Genomic DNA, 20,185 nt, shown 5'->3' on the forward strand with positions numbered 1-20,185 from the left:
TCTAAGGGCCACATTCCCGTCCCCCTTCCCCACCCCTCTGCTGCCATGACTTGATGCTTTGTACTTTCTATCAGGTGCCGGCTGCCGGAACGGCCTTGCTCCGCCTGGTCACTTCTTGGCCAAGAAGCCCCGAGACTGTGGTGTGCATAAGTGTGGGAGAGAGGCCCACACTGAGGGATACAGACTTGGGTACCGAGTCTTTCTTTTACTTTCTCTCTTTCTCTGATGTTGGGCATTAAACCTAGGCCCTCATGAGTGTTAAGCAAGCATTTTACCACTGAATTATAGCTTCTTTTTTACTTTGGTGTGAATGTGTTGTATTCATGTATGTGAGCACACATGCACATGCACACGCACACACATGCACCAGCACACATGTGTGCGCAATACACACTCATGTGCATGCACACACACACATACAGACACATAGAGGGATAGGAGTTTGATGTCATGTGTCCCCCTTCCTCCATCATTTTTCACCTTAACTTTTTGAGATTGGCACCTCCCTCAACCTGGAGGGACCCCCTATTGGCTGGCTAGTCAATGAGCTCCAGATATCCTCCTGTCTCTGTAGTCCCTAGCACTTGGCTTACAGATGTTTGCCCCCACACCTGGCTCTTAGATGGGTGCTGGGGATATGAACTCAGGTCCTCATGCTTATACAGCAGGTATCTTAGTGACAGAGCCATCTCCCCATCTTTTTCCTTTTGATTTGGAGTCAGGGCCTTACAAAGTTGCCAGGGTGGACCACAAGCCAGTCATGGCCTAGGAAGGCACTGACTTCATGGGCCTCCTGCCTCAGTCTCCTAAGTATCTGAGATTACAGACCAGAACCACTAGGCTCAGTTTCCTTTCCGGATGGTTCTTCTACCTCCTACACCAAGGAAGGAAGAAAAAGAAATAAACATTTAATTACGAGAGTCCCATTGGTGGAACCAGGCTCTCTCCCCATCTCTCCTTCCCTCCAAGCTTGGTGCCTGGGGATGGTTAAAAAAGAGGAAGTGAAACTCAGATGGCCTGGGCTAGGCCTGGGGGAAGTTTGTCTAGAGACCTCAGGTGAAAGTAGGCCTGTGGTTAGGAGGAAGTCTGACTGAATGTCAGGCTGCGTGGCTCTTGAAACCCTTGGCCCACTAGACACAAGCATAGATACCTGTGGGTCACAGAGGCCTTTGGCCACCTAGACTCAGGCATAGAAACCTGTGGGTCACAGAGGCCTTTGATTCCCTAGACACAGGCATAGAAACCTGTGGGTCACAGAGGTCTTTGACTCCCTAGACACAGGCATAGAAACCTGTGGGTCACAGAGGCCTTTGACCCCCTAGACACAGGCATAGAAACCTGTGGGTCACAGAGGCCTTTGGCCACCTAGACACAGGCATAGAAACCTGTGGGTCACAGAGACCTGACAAATATTTTGCAGGTTGTTGGCCATCTACTCACCAGTGGAGTTCTGATATTCAAAACTACTTGGCCCAGAGTTCCTGATAGATGGATGTGGGGTTCTGGAAAGATCATTGGCCTAAGAGTTAGGAGCTGGGGAGGGGGGCAGACTCTTTTTGAGTTATGTGTAATACTCAGGGATACTTGCTGACTCTGATGTCATGAACAGGTGTGCCCTCATTGGCATACTGTAGGTACACTGACTACTTCTTCTCTTTATAACCTCAGCTTTTAAATTGTTTGTTTACTTGCAGTGCTAGAGGTTGAACCCATGACCTTGTGCATCTAAGCAAATACTCTACTGCTGAGCTTTACTGAGACAAGAGTCGTGTTATCTTTCCCAGGGTTTCCTTGAACTCTCAACCTTCCTGTCTCCACTTTGGGAGAATTGAGCTTACAGGTGTGTGCTACCACATCTGGTTCTTACTCATAGAGCAATGCAGAATCTGTTACCTTACAGGTAGATTATGAGGAATAAAAAAATTGGCCCACAAAGGGCATTAGAAATGGTCAGGCACCACCCAGTAGTTCATGTAAGTCATTGCTTTCGAAGCCCTGCTGCTGCAAGGGTTTCTGGGTAGTTGCTTCTGTCTCTGTGGAATTTCCCTTCAATGGAATGAATGGAATATTCACACAGACTTTCCTCTGGGCTCAGTGCAGTGCTGAGGGTGTTCAAGGCATCCCTCTGCCTTAGGAAGGTTGGGCCTGGGAAGCCAATGGTCAATGCAAAGGATAACGAAGACATTGGAAATGGGGTTGGGAAGAGAATACCCTGGGTAGAAATCAGAGAAGCCTCTGTGGGCTAGGGGTAGCAGGGCCCAGGAGCCTGACCTCGGAGTGGAGGCAGAGTCAATGCCTTTCGTGATGTTGGGCATCGCTGCAGGAAGTTCAATGTACCTCTTTCCTATCTGAAACTGAGACTGTCATTGACTTTGCAAGAGCCCCAGGAAGCCGAGACACGTGAAGGTGTCTGAAGCAAAGTAGATGCTCAGGAAACCTGTGATCATCTCTTCTCCCTATCTGTCATGGTACCATGGGTCTTCTGGTGCCCAGCGGTTGGTCTTGCCTGCCCTTGGATTGCCCCCAGGGTGGGGCCAAGGCCTTTTTGATAGTCACGGTACCACTAAAAAGTCATCTGATATCCTGTAATAATATATAGTCACGTCAGGGAACACAAAGAGTCTTGTATTTATTTTGTGGGCTTGGGGTGGGAATATTGGTAGAGTAGAAAGAGTTTTGAACTATAAAGACTTGAAGACTCTGTGTGTGTGTGTGTGTGTGTTGTACTTATGTGTGAGATGACACTAATGTAGAGAGAGGTCAGAGGAAAACTTGTGGGAGTTAGTTCTTTCCTCCCACCATCTGGGAATGGAACTTAGGTCTCCAGACTTAGTGGCAAGGACCCCTACCTGATGAGCCGCCTTGTAGACCCCACTTGCTTTGGGCCATCTAGCCAGGCAGTTCTCTTTTCCACACACGGAGGATTTTCTGAACACCAAGTGCTTTGCATTCCTGTCTCATGGAATTTCCATGACAACCCATTTCACAGATGAAGCCAAGGCTCACGGAGAGGAAATAATTGTCTGAGGTCACTCAGCGGGGAAGAGACAAAACAGGGATGCGGGCCTGGTATGAAGCCAGGGGCTGTGGTCATCTCCCCCACTGTTTCCTTGGCTTCTGGCCCTGGCTAGAGGGGAAGCCAATGGTGATTTAGCTTGAAGGAAGATAGCAGTCCAGGAGAACAGGAACGTAGCTGAGAAGTCTATCAAGGAGAGGTAAGATGTCTAAAAAGATTTTATGGCTAGGGCTACATCTGGAGCACGTGGAATGAGCCTGCATTGCAGAGGCGATCTGAGATGACCTGGCAACGGCTGGATGGGGACAGGCCTGGGAGCTCACATTGCTTCCTTATCTGGGCCGTGAACCACGGGCAGAGTCTGTGATGAGATGAATTTGGCTGTGAAGCTGGACCCCTCTCTACCACCCTTTGTACTCGGCTACCCCTCTAGTCGCCCACACTGAAGCCCTGCCACCCTGACTGGAATCTCAAAGCCTCCTCGTCTGGCTGACTGGGCCTTGGCCGGAGCTCTGCAACCATCTGCTCACACTGCAAAGCCCTTTGTTCCTCTTGGCACACTTAATGGCTTAATTTCTATTTTTCGGTTGGGAAATGCGGCTCACTAGCATCGAGGGAGCAGTGGGTGCTAAAACGGTTTCTGATCGCTATCTCGAATGTTCATATCCTAATGCATTTTACTGTCCATGACCTGTCCTCCCTGCTTTGAGTCCTCACTCCCCTTTTGCAGAGATAGGCTCTGCGCCCGCCTTTGGATAGGCCTCGCTGCCCATCTCATTCCTTCTCTGTCCTCCTCCTGCCTTGCACAGATAACATTGTACTTCACCAATACGGTCTGCAGTCGTGGGAAATCTTTGACTTGGAGGATATGAGAAAGTGTTTCATTTTGTTTGGGGGCTAGCAGAGATGATCTCATCTCCAAAAGGCATACATTATTTGAATTCCATGCTCGAGGGGCAAAGGGGCCCCTGATCATTTTGAACTTTGGCAGGGACGGAATTCTGGTTTAGTGCTGTTTAGCAGGGCCAACAGCTGGCTTTCCTGTTTGTAATTCCATGCCAGAGCAGGGGTTTGTTTATGGTGGGGGTCGCACTAGCATCAGAGAGCCCTGGGGGAACTTTGTGCATTTCAAATCGTGAACTCTTGAGATGGAGTGACATGGAAAAGCCTCACATGGGATCCCCAGTTGGGTATTTGGGTCGAATCTGGAGTCCAGGCTCAGCCAAGTGGATTGTGTGGTGTCCCTGAGCGTGGCCCAAGTCTGCTCCCTGTCCTCCTTCACTCTCTGACAAGAGTGTGTGAGCTTCCTCCAGTCACCTCACCCACGGGAGATCGCTTGATACAAATGAACACGTGAAGCGGATAGATAGTGAATGACCTCAGCCATGAGGGGTTTATGTCTGACTGTGCAACAGGGCTCCTGTGTGGCTCTAGAAACCTTAACTCTGCAGAGGGTATGGGTGACCTGGAGAGAACATCTCTCCAACTTGAGTTTCTTTGCCTCGCACAGGTGCTCATATTAGATATTCATTGTATGGGCTCCTTAGCCTCCCTCTCCAGGTCTCGTGCAATGCTACTTACTTCAGTCCAAGTCACAAGTCTGTTTTCCTCTCTGGGCATGAAGGCTTGAAGGGGTGAAGGACACAGACTATGCTAGAATCTAGAGCCTTTCCTCACCTCTACAAATGGGTATTGGGGGTTTTCTGGCCAAGAGAAGTGAGCTGAGGTTGGGAATGCGGCTCAGAAGATAACTACACAGGCTCTGTGCTACAGTTTAATAAAAACTGTGATTAGGATGTGTCTGGTGTGCTGTGGGAACCCAGAGGAGGGAGGAACGCAGCCTGATGGGAGTACCTGGAAAAGCTTCAGACAGGAGACATTCGTTGTCCTTGACCTTGACGGAGCAAGAGACGTCTGCCACACTGCCTTTTCCTGAGAACTACTCGCTAAGCATGCACTTGCTCCTTGCTGGGGACAGTTGGAAAGTCACAGGAAGGGACAAGTATCCATTGTGAAGCAAATCCCTCCCAGTTTAAAGCCACTGACTGGGGCTCCTTTTGGGTGTTTGGTAGATGTTTGGCCAACACTGATGCTCCTTCACTCCTAACTCACCTAGCTCTTGGCGCACTGCGGGCTGATGAGTGCATGGAGCTGTGGTTCAGGGTGGAAATGTGGGACCTGCAAGCTGCACTAACACACCCACTGTCATTTTCTTACTTGCAGATTGACCTGGAGCCAGAAGGAAAAGTGTACGTGATCATCGATCTCTCGGGGTCATCGGGCGAAGGTAGGGGAGCATGACCTCTCACCCTTGACCTGTTGTGTTGAGGCTTGGTCTTCTGTGGCCAGGACATTAGCACAGTGACATTTAATTAGTTGGCATGCTTTAGCAGGAGAAGGTTGTTTTGAAGATGCTGTGCCCGTGTACCGAAAGGAGCCAGCCATCTGTCACTGGTGGAGCAGAAGGAGATTTGGACTTGCCGAGAGGCCAGTAACACAGGCATTTCCAAATGCTGTGTGCAGGGCAGGTGCCAGCGGAGCGGCACTCACGCCCAGGAGGCTTCTGGGAGTTTGTGTTGTGCCTGGTGAGAAGGAAGTAAAACCAGTTGGTCTAACGGTATTCAGAAACGAAACAAAGAGCGTGGCAGACTTTAGAATCTTACACTTTGAATCATTTACAGACTCATTTTACTAGTCACCTAAAAGGCAAGTGAAGCCAATGAGACGAGACAACGTATAGGTTTTCTCTGATATTTATGTTTTTCTTCTTTTTGTACCCTCTTCTTATGGATTTTTCCCCCTTAATATCTCTTAAGGGCAGAATTGTCAAGTGTGGTGAAGACCGGACAAGCGAGGTCGAAGGGAAGGCTAGAAAATGCAACCTTGTCCAGACAGGTGCAAGGCAGTTATGGTCGACTTAAGCACCAGACTAGATAGGACTGAAATGTATTGGCTGGCGCTGACTTTCCTTTTCTCCTCTCTGTGGGCAGGGAGTCAGAACAGTTGGTGACGCGGCAGAGAGACTGGGAGACAGTAACTGAAATGGTGTTTGGGGTCTGTGTCTTTAAGTGAAAGGTGGGACATTCCTGTCCTTCAGCTCTCCCAGATGGTAAACTTGGCTGTTTTTACAGACTCACACTAGATCATAAGCACGCACACGCATACAGTCTCTAGGTAAAGGTTGTAAAGGGAGGAAACTTATGTAAGTAAGGTCAAAGGCAACAGGCCAGTGGTTCTCAGCCTGTGGGTTGCAACCCCTTTGAGGTGGTCACATATCCGATATTCACATTGCAATTCATAGCAAAATTACAGTCATGAAGTAGCAATGAGATGATTTTATGGTTATGGTCACCATAACATAAGGAACTGTATTAAAGGGTCACAGTGTCAGGAAGGTTGAGAAGCGCCACTCTAGGTGAATGATGCATTTGAAAGTGGCACCTGATAGCTTTCATCTGGCTTTATTCATTGTCAGTTTCGGCAGGTGTCCAGAGTATTTCCATAATTATGTGCATATGGGGACCACACGAGAGCTGGGGCCTCTTTTAATAGATTTTGATGATTTGGCATAGGTTAAAAGCTTCAAGCATCCTTCCAAAATTGGTTTCTTACATATTCTGCTCTTTATTGCAATCTGTTTGGCATGCCCAACTTCCCATCTCTGTTGTCAGCCAAGAATAGAATACACTGTTGAAGAATTGAGGGGTTAACAATATGTAGTATGAAATATTTAAGACCTACAAAAATGAAGGGAAAATAAGCCAGCCAGTTAGGAAAAAGCAACCTATCGATACCAGCACAGGCGGTGAATGCCCAAGGTCTCACCTACTCTGGAGGCTGAGGCAGGAAGATGTCTTGAGCCCAAGAGATTGAGGCCAGCCTGAGAAATAAGAAGATAAAATAATAACACAAACAAAAGAGTGAAGGCTTGTAGTTGCCTTAAATATTGTTAGCAGAGTATGTGAGACTGGCTTATCAGACTTGAGAGTTTACAATAGCATCCTGATTGTAGATGTTGGAAAAAAAGTTTGATAAACAAAAATCAATTCCCTCTTTCCTGTTCTTTCCCTAACCTTAATTGAACATGCATTTCCTGTGCCAAAATGCTGGGCAACCAATGGCAGGCTTGAATTATTTTCTTTCTCCTTGAAAAGATTAACGGCTTGCAAAATTATAAACAGCATTTTTTTTTACATTAGGGAGAAAGGAGATGGACAATGAATGAATAAATAAATCAGAAGCAATTGATTTTTTTTCTTTCTTGTTTCTACGCTTTATTGCATGTGAATAACCGAAGCAATTTTCACTGGGTTAAATTCTGAGTCTATTTTTTTAATCTCTTTCATCTAAAGAAAACAGAGTTTACTTTAGAAACGCTGACACATGCCAGCATCTGTAAAGTACTAGCATGTGTTTCTCTGAAGCCAAGAGGACTCTGTTTTCCCTGTGCTGGTCTGGGCTTGGGATTCCCTTCTGTGTGGTGGGAGGACACTCCGCAGTCCCGTGCTATGCTCCATTTGGGCTATATTCGTCTGTGCCCTGCGCTGAGAGGGCTCTCTGTCTGGTGGCAGTTTTGGTTGTGGAAGGGTTGTGAGGGTGAAAGAGAGACCCAGAGAGGGATAAACCACAGCCAGACCACATGAGAGAAATACCAGAGGATCAATTGTCAGACTACCCTATTGACTGCAGACTGGATTCTGCTCTTCTTGTCACTCCCTTTCTTGGGTGCAAATGCTAATTGTGCTCTGAGGAAAGCTGAGGGGAGAGTAAGAAGGCCTAACTGAGGTTCACCGCTCGCTCTATCCCTCGGCCACCGACCTTGCTTCAGCAGCCCCTTCTCCATGCTCCAGCACCGTCAATGGGAGGAACAGAGCCATAGACGTGGCACGCATTTTACAACCATTGCAGTTTCCAGATAGTCCACAGAAGAGGTGGGGTGTCAGGCTCCTTTCCTTCCTAGCATGCGGTCAGGAAGCTTGGGTGTTTACATCCGCTGGAGCAGGATATAATGTGATTTCTGACCGTCTAATAAAATCCAGCACTAGCGCATCCTGTGCTGGTCACCATAATAGGATTTGACTAGCGTGTGCTTTGGCTAAACCACGGAACCTGACCCCAGATGTAAGGGAGGTCAGGCCAGATGACACTGAAGGTCGTTTCTGGTTATGTGATGTTATTCTTCAGTGCAATTTGAGTAGACATCTGTCAGTGCTCGTGACCAAGGAATGGGTACTATCTGCCACTGGTAGAAGGAGCTGAAGGAAGTGGTCTTTTTGGACCATGTGTTGTCATAGATGTTTCACTGATACCACACAGAATTTTTGTGTGAGTCACAGTCTGAGGCATTCCTTACTTTGGCATTCATCATGAATAGCAACAATTTGGCTCCCTGGTAAACCTGGCACTGTTTGGCTCACCAGATAATTAGGTCAAAGTGTAACTAAGCTCAGGTAACAAACATCTAAACAGCAACTTCATTCTCAAATGTGTAGACAATAGTTTCTTGGTGCGTCTGTAAGTTATGATTTCCGCCTTTGCTGTCATTTGTGTGTGATTTTTTTATTCGCTATATTAACATGGCAATGCTTCATTATTGGCGGGAGATGGTTAGGGTCTGCTTCTGCTGCTCTGCATCCAGGGGCAGTGCTCATCTCAGAGCCTTCTGAGTCTAAGCCGCAATAGAAATTGTAAGAAGTAGGCCCCATCGGATGTCAAGTCCATGTCTGCAAAAGCTGAATGACTTTTGCCCTACAAACACCACACATAATATACACTTGAATCCCATCCTGGTGGGATACTGGAAGTGGGAGTTAAGAAGCAAGGCCCAGCCACGCCTCTTTTCTGCAGTCACATGATGCGGACGTGCCTGGTGTCTTCCCTAGGAAAGAGCATGGCCCTAGGAGTCCACCAGACCTGGGCTGAAATCCTGGCTGTTGTGTTCAATAGCTTAGTTTTGGATTCCTTACACGGAAGATGGGGGTGGGGGCCACACACTGTGAAATTTCATATGGACATTGTTTTGGAGATTCTATCCTTTCCCCCCAGTGTCAGCCTAATTCAGACTGAAGTAAACCCGGGAAAGGTGCTATGGAAGGATCGCTATGAGAACAAGGTCTTGGGACCGTGTTTATGCATACAAATCATATTCAGAGTCTGGAGATCCAAGAGCAGGGAGGTGGGTATCGTTCATCAGACTTGCCTTGAGAGCAGCAGGCAGGGTCTTCAGAGAAACAACGGAGGACAGGTTTCTGACTCTGGTGTGGAGTGCTGGCCCGGGCCAAGAGCAGAGCCTGTGAAGGAGGTGACTAGCAGGACATGTGGATGTATGCCGGGTCTAAGAGATTACTTCCTGTAGGGCTGAGACCCAGATGTAGTTTTACCCCATCTTTCTTCCTTACCCTCCCCCAAATGAAGCAGCTCCCAACTAGACACTCCGCAGCATCCCAGAGCCACTGGTTTGTGTCCTGAGTGCGTTAAGGCTAACAGCTTCTCTTATTGGAGCCTGGTTCCTCCCGTCACCTTTCAGGGCAGACTGGGAACACATGGCCTCTAGGCTCTTGCTGGCCCTGGGGAAAGCCCTTCATCTGTTTGAAGACAGTTGTTAAATCTCTCTTCTTTGGGGCAGAATCCATCAAATCCTTTAGCCTTTTGGCAGGTGTGTTTTTGAAATCTCACTCCTCTTTGCAGCCTTTGAGTGGTTGCTCAAGGAGACAGATGTGATGAAACCAGCCTGGCCTGGCTCCCAAAAGACAACGCGTGTGTAGGGATTTTCACCTTACCAAGTGCTTGACACCGTCACCCTCACATGGAAGTGGGGTGCTGAGAGGCCAAGTGATATACTTCAGACCACGTTACATGCTCCCCCCTACCCAGTCATCTGCTCTGTCAGAGCCCTGATAAAGAGTTTTCAACATGGAAATGACCTCCTGATGTTATTATTTTTGTTCGTTCGTTTCTTCAGAAGGCTTTTAATAGAAACACAAAGCCAAAGTTCCTAGCTTTTAATCCAAAGGTGGCCCCAGAGTCCCTTTCATAAATACACAGATTTATTTTTCATTCCTTAGAAAGGAAAGCCCCCGGTCCCCTTCTCATGGATGGCTGGAGCCCTCTCCAGATGTCTGTAATGTAGACCTATAAGCAGGTGCTGGTTTGAAACTAGAGCTGACATAAACCAAGCAGGACAATGATCTTGGCTATTGCTCTGTCCTTTTCCTTAGAGATAGTCTTATGTTCATGGCAGGCATTCAAGCCTTTAGATGGATCCTTGGCTCTGCTGGGGAGGGGAGGGTAGCATCTCCAGGTTCCATAGTCCTATTGAAGAATTTGGCCTTTCCTAAATCCCGTGTTATTTAATGAAGCATGGTTGTCAGAGAGTTGCAGGGAGCCGCTTACTCAAGTGAAGGACACCCACCAATGCTTCTCAGCAAACGTGCTATGGGGGGCAGGGAAGGATGTGGGAGATGGAAAACAATATTCAAAGAATTGGAACATCACTTTCAATCAGAAACACGTGTCTTGTAGGAAGAAGGCATCAAAGAACAACACAACACATGTATATTGCATTCAGAGCTGGGTGTGGCCATGGAATAAACTGGAATGGGAATAACCCGGCAAAGCTTCAAGGGATCGTAGGGGCTTATACTGGAAAGGATGGGTGGAGTAGACCTCACAGAGGGAGGGGAGAGGCCTCTGTGAGCAGACGGGGTCCTGTTATAATCCAAGACAGCTTAGAGGCCTTGAGTATTTAGGAATGGCGGGATAGGCAGGATACACTAAGTAGACAGAGTGTGCACTCTCTGGGAGCATCCAAACGAAAAGATAGTTCTCAGCATTACAGGCAGAAATTGTCATGCTGGGCCAGCAAGAAAGATGGGATCCTGTAAATGATTAATCCATGTTTGAAAATCGAAGGCAGTATTTCTAGGCTTAACTTCACGATCAAGACCTCTTTCTCTCTGTGATCCCCAAGGAGTAAAGGAGTGTTCCAGGTCATGTTTAATCACCTCCAGGTCACCGGGTAGAGGCCTGGTATAACTATGGCACTGAGCGTTTAGAAGGTCGAGGAGAGGCATCCCTCTGTGGCTTTTTCACATCCCCTCTCTCCCCACTTAGACACCTGATAACGGTCTATACTGATCACTCTACCATCTTCAGGCTCTTAGCCTCCTCTCCTTCCTCCTCTTTTTCATGTCCCCTGGGTCTTGTGCATGCTGGACAAGTGTTCTACCACTGACCTATGTCCACAGCCTTTCTGAGGTGCCCCAAATGAAGCCCAGCATTCCTATGTTTTCTTTTCAGTCTGATCAGTTTTAAATATGAAACATCACTTAGGATGTTAACCGGAGTCTCCATCTTTCCAAAGCCACACCCAGCTAAAAGGTGCTGACCTCTCCATCTCCTCTGTGGGATGTCCCTTAGGCAATAGGACTCTGGTTATGCTCACCTCAAGTGCTCCCTAGACATCTGTGGGTGTATCAGATTTTCCAGAAGTGCATTGAGTTCCAGAGAATAGAGAGTGCATTCAGATGTGCTAAAACCATTCATCTCAAGATCTGTACTCCTCCTCCGGACTCTCAACCTGGTGTAACTACTTGTAACTTCTGACACACCGACACTCGGATCCTTTGTTGCCTAGATTTGGACGCCCCTCTTTGCCCCAGTGCAATCGGTGTTTATTCCTAGAAGTGATCTTCTGCACGGGTGAGGTCGAGGACTCAGCTGGAGATCAATGAGCCCAACCCCTGCCAAGATGTCCTTGTATCACAAAGAGCCTTCACCAAAATGCTCCGTGAGAAATAAGTCAAGAAACCCCTTTTAAATGGGTTTCCTTTTAAATGGTCTCTAAAAGCACAGCAGTTCCTCTGAGATGAATCATCCAGTTACCAACACCAAATGCCAGCCATCAGCAGACGAAAACCAGGACTGAACCGGGAGAGAATGGGGAGCCGTTCGCTCAAGCCTCAGTCCTGTCTGCCATTATGTCAGTGTGGATATGGATGTGTATTCTCCCTTGACTGCACGCTAGTTTTGCTACTGATTTAATTGTAGAAGGGACAGTGGTATGGAAGAAATACATGGATAGAAAGGGTAGGTTTATGATGGGTCCTTAATGAAGACATGGGCTCCTTCTATCCTCCCATCCTGTCTCCCTTGATAGGTATCATTTCTGCATCTTATAAAAGAGGTTTTTGGGGGAAACCATGTTTACAGCTCGGATCATATTTGCTTGAAATGACCCATAATTGAATCATTCACTGTTGTTAATGTCCCTGTGACTTGGCTTGAAAGAAAAGGGTATTTCCATTCATCTAACCTAATTTAGAGAGTTGTCTTTCTGGACCAATTATTCTATTCTTTTATCTACTTGAAACTGGTCAGTGCTGACAGCTTTATTGCTGTTTCTATTACCTCGCTTTGTTGAAACACTCACACTTTCACAATCAAACACATTTCCCATTGTTAATCTAGGTGTAATGCCAAGGCTCTTGTCGTCTCTTTTATTGTAAACCTTTGTTTGTGCGAGCAGGTATAGACTGAGGAGCCATGAAACACACACACACACACACACACACACACACACACACACACACACACACACACACAGACAAAATCTCTCTTGAACTCACTCTTCCTTATAGTTTCAAAAGAATTCATTAGTGGAGGCCAAGGGTGCCCATATCACAGAAGATACTGCCTTTTGGGCTACACATCACCATTACTGTTAGTGTCAGGAAAGCCTGGCAGCCATTTGATCTATGTTGGTACCATCTGGGCAGAAGATACCAAAGCTTGTGAAGTCACCAGTCTATGAATATGAACCTTGAGACAGGAAGTCACAGGCACCAAGTGAACACCATAAACACCACAGTAGGAATGTCACAAGGAAAAATAGTGAATCCACGAATCAAACTGCCAAGGATGTCTTTCACTGACACATTGGGCGCCAATCGAAGGTGTGGGTGTGGTGATTTCACAAGACCCAACAAGATAAATGATAAATGGGTATCTTATTGGGGAACACTTACACAGAACAATAAAGAACCACCACAGCTTTCTCTGCCCCTCCCTCCAGTCAGATCCACAACCCAAGAGAAAGAGAGCCAGTGAGAGAGACCACGCCTCACACTTTCCTCTTTCCACTTCCTTCGGCACGTGAAGCCATGCCCAAAGGAGTGTGGCCACCATTACAGGTTCACAGGCAAGACTCTGCTACACTGCCTTTTCCATGGGGATGGATTTCTAGGCCCATGAGCCTCTTAGCATGAGTCCCCACTGAAGGGCAGGTCTAAGGAACCTCTAATTTTAATGTATCCCATTGCCTCCTGAGCAGTAACCGTGTAGACAGCAATTGATCTGGGACTCCTTGTCCCTACCATCTGTGATCTCTGTGGATTCAGTGGATCAACTCTCTCTCTGTCTGATAGGGATTTCTGGAGTCTATTATGATCCCTAGCCAGAGACAAGTCACTGTCCCTCTATGTAAGGGAGCAGTCACATTTCCACCTAATTCCTTTTTTATTATTTCTAAATAATCTTTAAATAGCTCATACACATAAATTATAAATTAGACAGGGAAATTTTCCTCTCTTTCCAGATTTCCTTATCCCTTCCCCAGAGATGATTGCTATTCCAGTATATCGTTACAGAGACATTCTGCACGCACACAAATGCTCACACACACACACACACACACACACACACACACACACACACACGCGCGCGCGCGCGCATGCACAGACACACGTACACTCACACAGGACAGAGGGGATGGGGGGATGTGAATGTAATCTTCAAGGGATTTCTCTCTGCATTGCTCACTGCTGTGCCTCAGGACTGAGTAACTGTCATACAATGTGCATCTGATAGCTACATGTCTGTATAAACCAAATATATTCCTGCTATTGAAAATTTTGATAAATCAAGCCCTAGCGTGGATCACCTTTGGGCAGGGTCTCAGAATATAGTACAGGATATCGTTTCATTTTAGGCAGGCCTTGTGGACTGCAGGAGATCATTTGAGATCAGTGCTTGTGGCTGCCATTTGTTGGCTGTCTGCACAAGGGGGGAGCCTTCTGTGGTGGGCGAGCGTCCTATTGGTGGCCTCACTGCACCCTTTCCTACCAAAGGTGCAGACGTGCTGTTGCGCTGCTTGTCTTTGCCTACTTCTGTGAGAAGGACGTGCGCTCCTGAGACTGGGGAGCTCCTTACCTCTGCGTTCTTAGGACCTTAGACACTCCAATGGACGAGGCTTCCAGTGAAAGAGACAGACAATGAGGAAAGTGGAATATGAAAGACGTTCATTCTCATTCGTGCATGGGGGCTGCACAAAACCAACACAGAGCGAGTGGCTGCCAGCAGTCAGACATGCTTCCCGGGCCTGCCAGTGTGTCTGTCTCCTGACACTAGCAATAATGGTGATGTGTAGCGGGGCAGCAGGGATGAGGGGGTCTTTCCTGCTGCAGGAACCAGTGGTCTCCACTGGGGAATCCCTTTGAAACTGTGAGGAAGAGTGCGTTCAAGGGAAATCACCTTCACTTTATGGTTGCATGAAAGTGTGTGTGTGTGTGTGTGTGTGTGTGTGTGTGTGAGTGAGTGATTGGTATCCTCATTTTATTTCTCCTTCACATTGAACTAATTGCATGATTCACCAATAAAGAAAACAAATGTATATTGAACTGGGCCTAATGGTTCATGCCTTTATTCCTAGTGCTGGGGAGGCAGAGGCAGACAAATCATTGTGAGATCAAGGCCAGCCTGGTCTACGTAGCAAGTTTCAGGCCAGCCATGCCTACCTACCTGTCTCAGACAAATCAAAACAATTGCATATACAGAGTCCCTTGTCTCCTAGGCACCATGGTAAGGGCCACAAAAAAATGAAAGGGGTAGAGACCTGGAGAATGTCTGGCAACAGGCCGTGTACCCTGTTTAAGCCATGTCATCTCTCTGGACACGGGGTGAGGATGTGCTGTGTTTCAATTTCCTATCATTTAAGCACCGCCTCCTGGGGGGCAGAAGGAGGTTAATGTGACTCTGGAAGTAAAGGAAGCATGCAAAATCTAGGAAGTAAACAAAACTTATCAGGCTTAGGGAGCTTTCAAACTTTCAAAGGTCATTCTCCCCATGCTATATAAGCAGTAACAATGGCTGGGCAGAGATGACCTTCCTAGTGCAGGAGATGCCTGCGCATCACATAGGAGCTGCATGGACACAACATTTGTTGGGCTTTGCTAAACAAAGTGGGGCAGAAAGAGAAAGAAAATGTTCAAGGCAGGGTGCTATACAGAGATTGTTACCCAAACAGAACTGCCATGCAGGTTTTGTCAGCCTTGCCTTTACATCTAGGGGAAATGAAGCTTTGGGGTTTAATGACTGAATCAGTCGGAGATGCTATGCAAATGTAGACTCTGACTGGGTGGGCCTGGATGGGGCTGGGGATGCCGTGTGGTTGACCACCCCCAGGAGATGCCCATGCTGCTGGCCACCAGACCACATTTGGAATAGCAAGAGGCAGGAGTCCTGGGGTCCCCTCCACTTAGCAGGTGGCTGTTCTCATTGGAAATTTCCCACTTCCTTTCCTCCCCAATAGTTCGCCTGGAAGCCAACGCCATGTGTGTCCTGTTCTAGTCTCACATTCTCCTTCTTTCCTGGGGAGGAGGCTTAGAAGGTGCTGAGAAGCCAGCAGCAGGCCAGGTAGTGCCTTGGCTGTGCTTTAGTGACTGTAGTGGCCTTCACAAGAGCAGAGTAGGCAGGATCAGTGTTCTGCTGGGCAAGGGCAAGCACCAGTTTGTAGCAAGAAAACAAAGCCCCAAGGAGCCTTCTGGAAACCACTCGTCAGGATATTGGATGTTTTTGTTTTTGTATTTGTTTTTCTATAAATACCCCCAAAGTATCGAGTGGTGCTTAAATTTGATCCCACAGTGCTAATTTTCTCCTGGTTCCTGTGGCTTTAATTAAAGAAACTCACCCAGGGACCTTGCTAGAACTTACATCCATGTGACCCTTCTCTGATAGCAAGTTGTACTGTTGCTTTTCATGGTGGGTAAGAGTTCTGCATGAAGGGTTGGGTACACAGTAGGGGCATAATTTTTCCTTGTGCATTAAATGGATGTGTGGCTAAATGAAAGTTAACAGGCAAACAGGTTACTTTTAAAAGAGAGCCATTGAGGTAAGCAAGGCGTTTGCCTGACTTTGCCTTGGATAATCATTTGTTTCGCATTCCAGTGTACAGTCGGTTTCAAGGGTGGGTGTGGACCTGAGTGTTTAAGCTTTCTTTCAGTGCCAGGTACTTGTTAGGGGGTCTTGAGGTACCTCGCTGCCTCCTCATACACCAGCCCCCCAATTATAATGCCCTGCCTCTCCCTGTTTATTCAGTTACTTCTCCGTGCTTTTAAACTGCAATGAGATTGCAAGTCTGCCTTCCCACACTGGAGCGTGCCACCTGCGCCTGCTGGTCTTCAGCTCTGTTTTTGTCCCCGGCGTTCTTTTCACGGATGTCCTTGTCTGTTTTTATTGTGTGTGTTAGAAGGAGAATTCAGGAGAGGCCCTGCCTGGCCCACAAGCCACAGCCAGCCACATACCCTTGCCAGTCTTCTAAAGGGTAGAGGAAACGAGTAGGCAGACTAACGGGAAAGCAATGAATCCTAGCATTTATTTTCAGAATACTCTTGTTTCCTAAGAATGTAAGCAAAAGAGGAAATGTTAGAACTTGAATCTTGAAGCCAGGTGTGGTGCCATGCGCCTGTAATTTGAGCTACTGCAGATTGTAAATTCAAGGTGAGCCTGGGCTCTACAGGGAACTGCTATCTCAAAAACGACAAATAAACAAAGATTTGAACATCAGCCTTAAAGCACTATCGAAGGACTTGAATGCTTCCAAATTATGTGAGCCCTTCCTAGGAAGACTTTGTGAGTGAAGTAAGGGTTTCCTGTAGCGTCAGTGTTTGCTCTTCGATCCCCGTCACATCAGTATCATATGGATGGAGCTTGCTAGAGAGTGGTCCTTGGTGTGCATTGATGGAGATGCCCTGTGAGAAGCGAGATGACAGCCAACGCCCCGCCTTTCAGGGAACTGGCCTTCTGCCCTGCTTACCCATGTGCGCCATGCAGTAAGGCGTTTTTCTTCTCAAGATTAGGAAACCCTTGCCTAGAAGCTACGCAAGTGAGAAGAAACTTGGGTCTTCTCAAGAATACGCTGTATTTTGGGGAGCAAGATCCTCATTAGGTGTTGGTGTACTGCCCTAAATGGGCTAAACACAGAGTACCCATAGGATGTAGGACACCCAACTCTGTGCACGTCAAAAGCCTAAACCTCAAAAGCAGCTATTGGTAGAGCCTTGTCCTTCAGGAATAACAGCCATTATCATCTTCATCAGAAGCATCTGTGACTGCTCCGGAATGACCCTTGGGATTGAGCCTATTGACATCGCCTCACAGAAGGAGGACTAAGGAAGGGTCAGTAGACTGTCACTGGAGAGCTAGTGATGTCCTCCCGTATCCCATTTGTATAGAATTCTGCCCTATATACTGTGTGTGCTGTATATTCATTCTATATAGAGTATACTACATATACATACATACATACATATAATATTTCAGCAGCTAGAGTATACAGTAGAAGCTTCCTTGACAGGGTACTCCATCTGTGCAGCTATGCTGGGGTGCGACTGTTCAGTGATGTGGCTGCAAGGATGAGTTGCTTTTGCTTCTGTAAGCAACTCCTCACCCATGTTCTCCAGAAAAGCCAAGGAACTCACTGATTCACCAAATGGGACCGTGATGGAATCATACTGTGATCTGTCATGGGTACCCCATCCAGGGTGACTAGTCAACTTGTTTGAATCTCCCCAGGAAAAGCTCACGCAACAGCAACCAACAGGCCCAGCCTGGCAGGCGGCTGGGCTCTTGCTTTCTGAAACCTCCCTGTGCATAAGGAGTCCACAGTGGCTTTGCAGGAGGCAGCGCTCCAAGTCTGCACATGATGCTTCTAAAAATATATCTGAAAGCCAGAGGAATGGAAGTTGAATAATTGAGTTAAATGCTATGATGCAGGATTTCATTAGCAGAGAGCGAAAACGCATTAAAATCCTCTCGTTATGTCTCATTGTTTGAACACACTCTTTGGTAATATTTCTAACATTTTGTGCTTGAAAATATATACATATGTATGTATGTATGTATATATGTATAATCACCTTGGGAAGCATGTCAACCAGCTTAGGTGCTGGGAGGCTCCAACTAGGACTAGAGGTTGTCTGACTAGTTCCTAATGGTCTCAATTTTCCGAAATACAATATATATATATGTATATATATATATATATCTTTCATTGTGAGAACAACAGTCACTTTTTTCTTACTGTTTTTATTTTTTATAATAAAAGGATGGAAAGCAATGTAGTATTTCAGTAATTGCACAAACCTTGTAGTCTAAGCCACAGCAAGCCTGTCTGTGTTGACTCTGCCTTGCCTGCATAGTCACAGGCAGTACGGGATCCAGCCAGACTTAGGAGACATTTGTTACATGAATTAAGGGATGCCTGTGGTCCAAGTGAGATGGTAAGGCTGTGGAGGGGTTGCAGATGCTTGGCAGGTAAAAGCCCTTCATGAAATGTCCCTGCCTGCTAATGGCTGCGTGTACATTTGGCCCATGTGCTATTTGGAGGCTTAAATGGATGACCATCAAGAATTGCCTGTAATCGGTAGGCTTGGGGTCACTGGGGTTGCTGTCACAGCCACCGGGACTTGGAAGACAGACATCACCTGCTTAATTATAGATGTCCTTCCAGCTTCTTGACCTCTTCCTGCCTGTAATTACAGCTCTCGAAGCCACTCCACTGGCAGGTTATCCAGAAGCACCTTGGCTTGCCTGCAGAGGAATCTTATTGTTTTGTTTTGTTTCATTTTTTAATTTTGAATCTTTAGAAATTCAATAAAACAAGGAACTTTTAAATATAACATTCCCTTGTTGTAGCTCACAGACCTTTTTGTTTTTGAAGACCAAACAAAACAAAAAAGATTTCTTTCTTTGACTTAAGGGGAAAAACATCCCTCCATGATTTGTTACTTTGCTGTCACTTTGTCCTTAACTTCAATCAGCCCTTCCCTCTCCTCTTTGCAGTATTTTAACTCTAAAATTACGTTGTCTCATGCGTTATGCGTGTATAAGGCTGAGTTTAAGGCATGCCCACTGCCCACTGTTTAGCATCCCCTGTGTGGGTCTTGTTTGACCCTTTCCTCCCCAGTTATGACCCTCAATTTTGTATTACTGTTTTCTTGCAGTTATCTATGAAGTACCTGCCTATACACATATTTTAAATAATAAGTTGTTTATCTTGGCCTTTATTAAATACTTTGTATAAATGCTTTCTGATTAATTTAACATTATGCCTTCCAGGCTCATCCTCATTGGAATGTGTGACTATAGTTGATTCATTTTTGTCTCTGTATATTATTACAGTATATGATTGTGTCAAACTCATTCATCCATTCTTCTTTTTGTGGATGTCTTAGTTTCTTTCCTGTTAAGGACTGTACTATATTTGGGCATGCTTGAATCCATTTGCAGTTTCTTTAGGTTATTTACCAAGAGGCTGAATTGACGGCTCAGTAAGCAGATGTATGCCACGATATATTGTTTTTGTATCAATTGACATTAATGACAGATGAATTTACAGTATCCACTTGCTTATATTTTCTTAATAATTATCTGACTAAAATATTTATTTTGTGTGTATGAGTATTTTGCCTGCATGTATGTGTGTGTACCGTGTGTATACCTGGTGCCTGTTGTGACCAGGAGAGGGCATTAGGTCTCCTAGAACTACAGTTACAGACAGTTGTGAGCTGCCATGTGATGCTGGGAATCAAACCTGAGTCCTCTGGAAGAACAGCCAGTGCTTTTAACCACTGAGTCATCTACGCACCCTGTGTTATCAGATTCTTAAACTACCATTATAGTTTAAAATTCTTATTATCTTTTCATACATGAATGAATTTTATTTTCATCAAATTCACACTTCTCTCTTCCCTTCTGACTTCTCCTATGTCCCTCTCTCTTCTCAACTTCATGTCTCTCTCTCGCACACACATTTACGTGTACACACACACACACACACACACACACACACACAGACGCTCCTAAATATTGAGTCTCATGTTGTCCACATGCATG

The 20,185-nt window shown here is 46.4% G+C and overlaps 1 protein-coding gene across 2 annotated transcripts in view; it reads left to right on the top strand.

Moving 5' to 3' along the window:
• The window catches only part of Prkce (protein kinase C epsilon), a 507,468-nt gene that overhangs the window by 190,068 nt on the left and 297,215 nt on the right, over positions 1–20,185 (top strand). For both annotated transcript variants that reach the window (XM_040737388.1, XM_040737387.1), the window contains one exon: positions 5,240–5,303. In XM_040737388.1, the coding sequence (XP_040593322.1) occupies positions 5,240–5,303 (64 nt within the window). The remainder of the gene's footprint in view (positions 1–5,239; positions 5,304–20,185) is intronic.

This window comes from Mesocricetus auratus, unplaced genomic scaffold (genome assembly GCF_017639785.1).
Source record: "Mesocricetus auratus isolate SY011 unplaced genomic scaffold, BCM_Maur_2.0 Super-Scaffold_100676, whole genome shotgun sequence".
In the NCBI taxonomy this organism is placed as follows: Eukaryota; Metazoa; Chordata; class Mammalia; order Rodentia; family Cricetidae; genus Mesocricetus; species Mesocricetus auratus.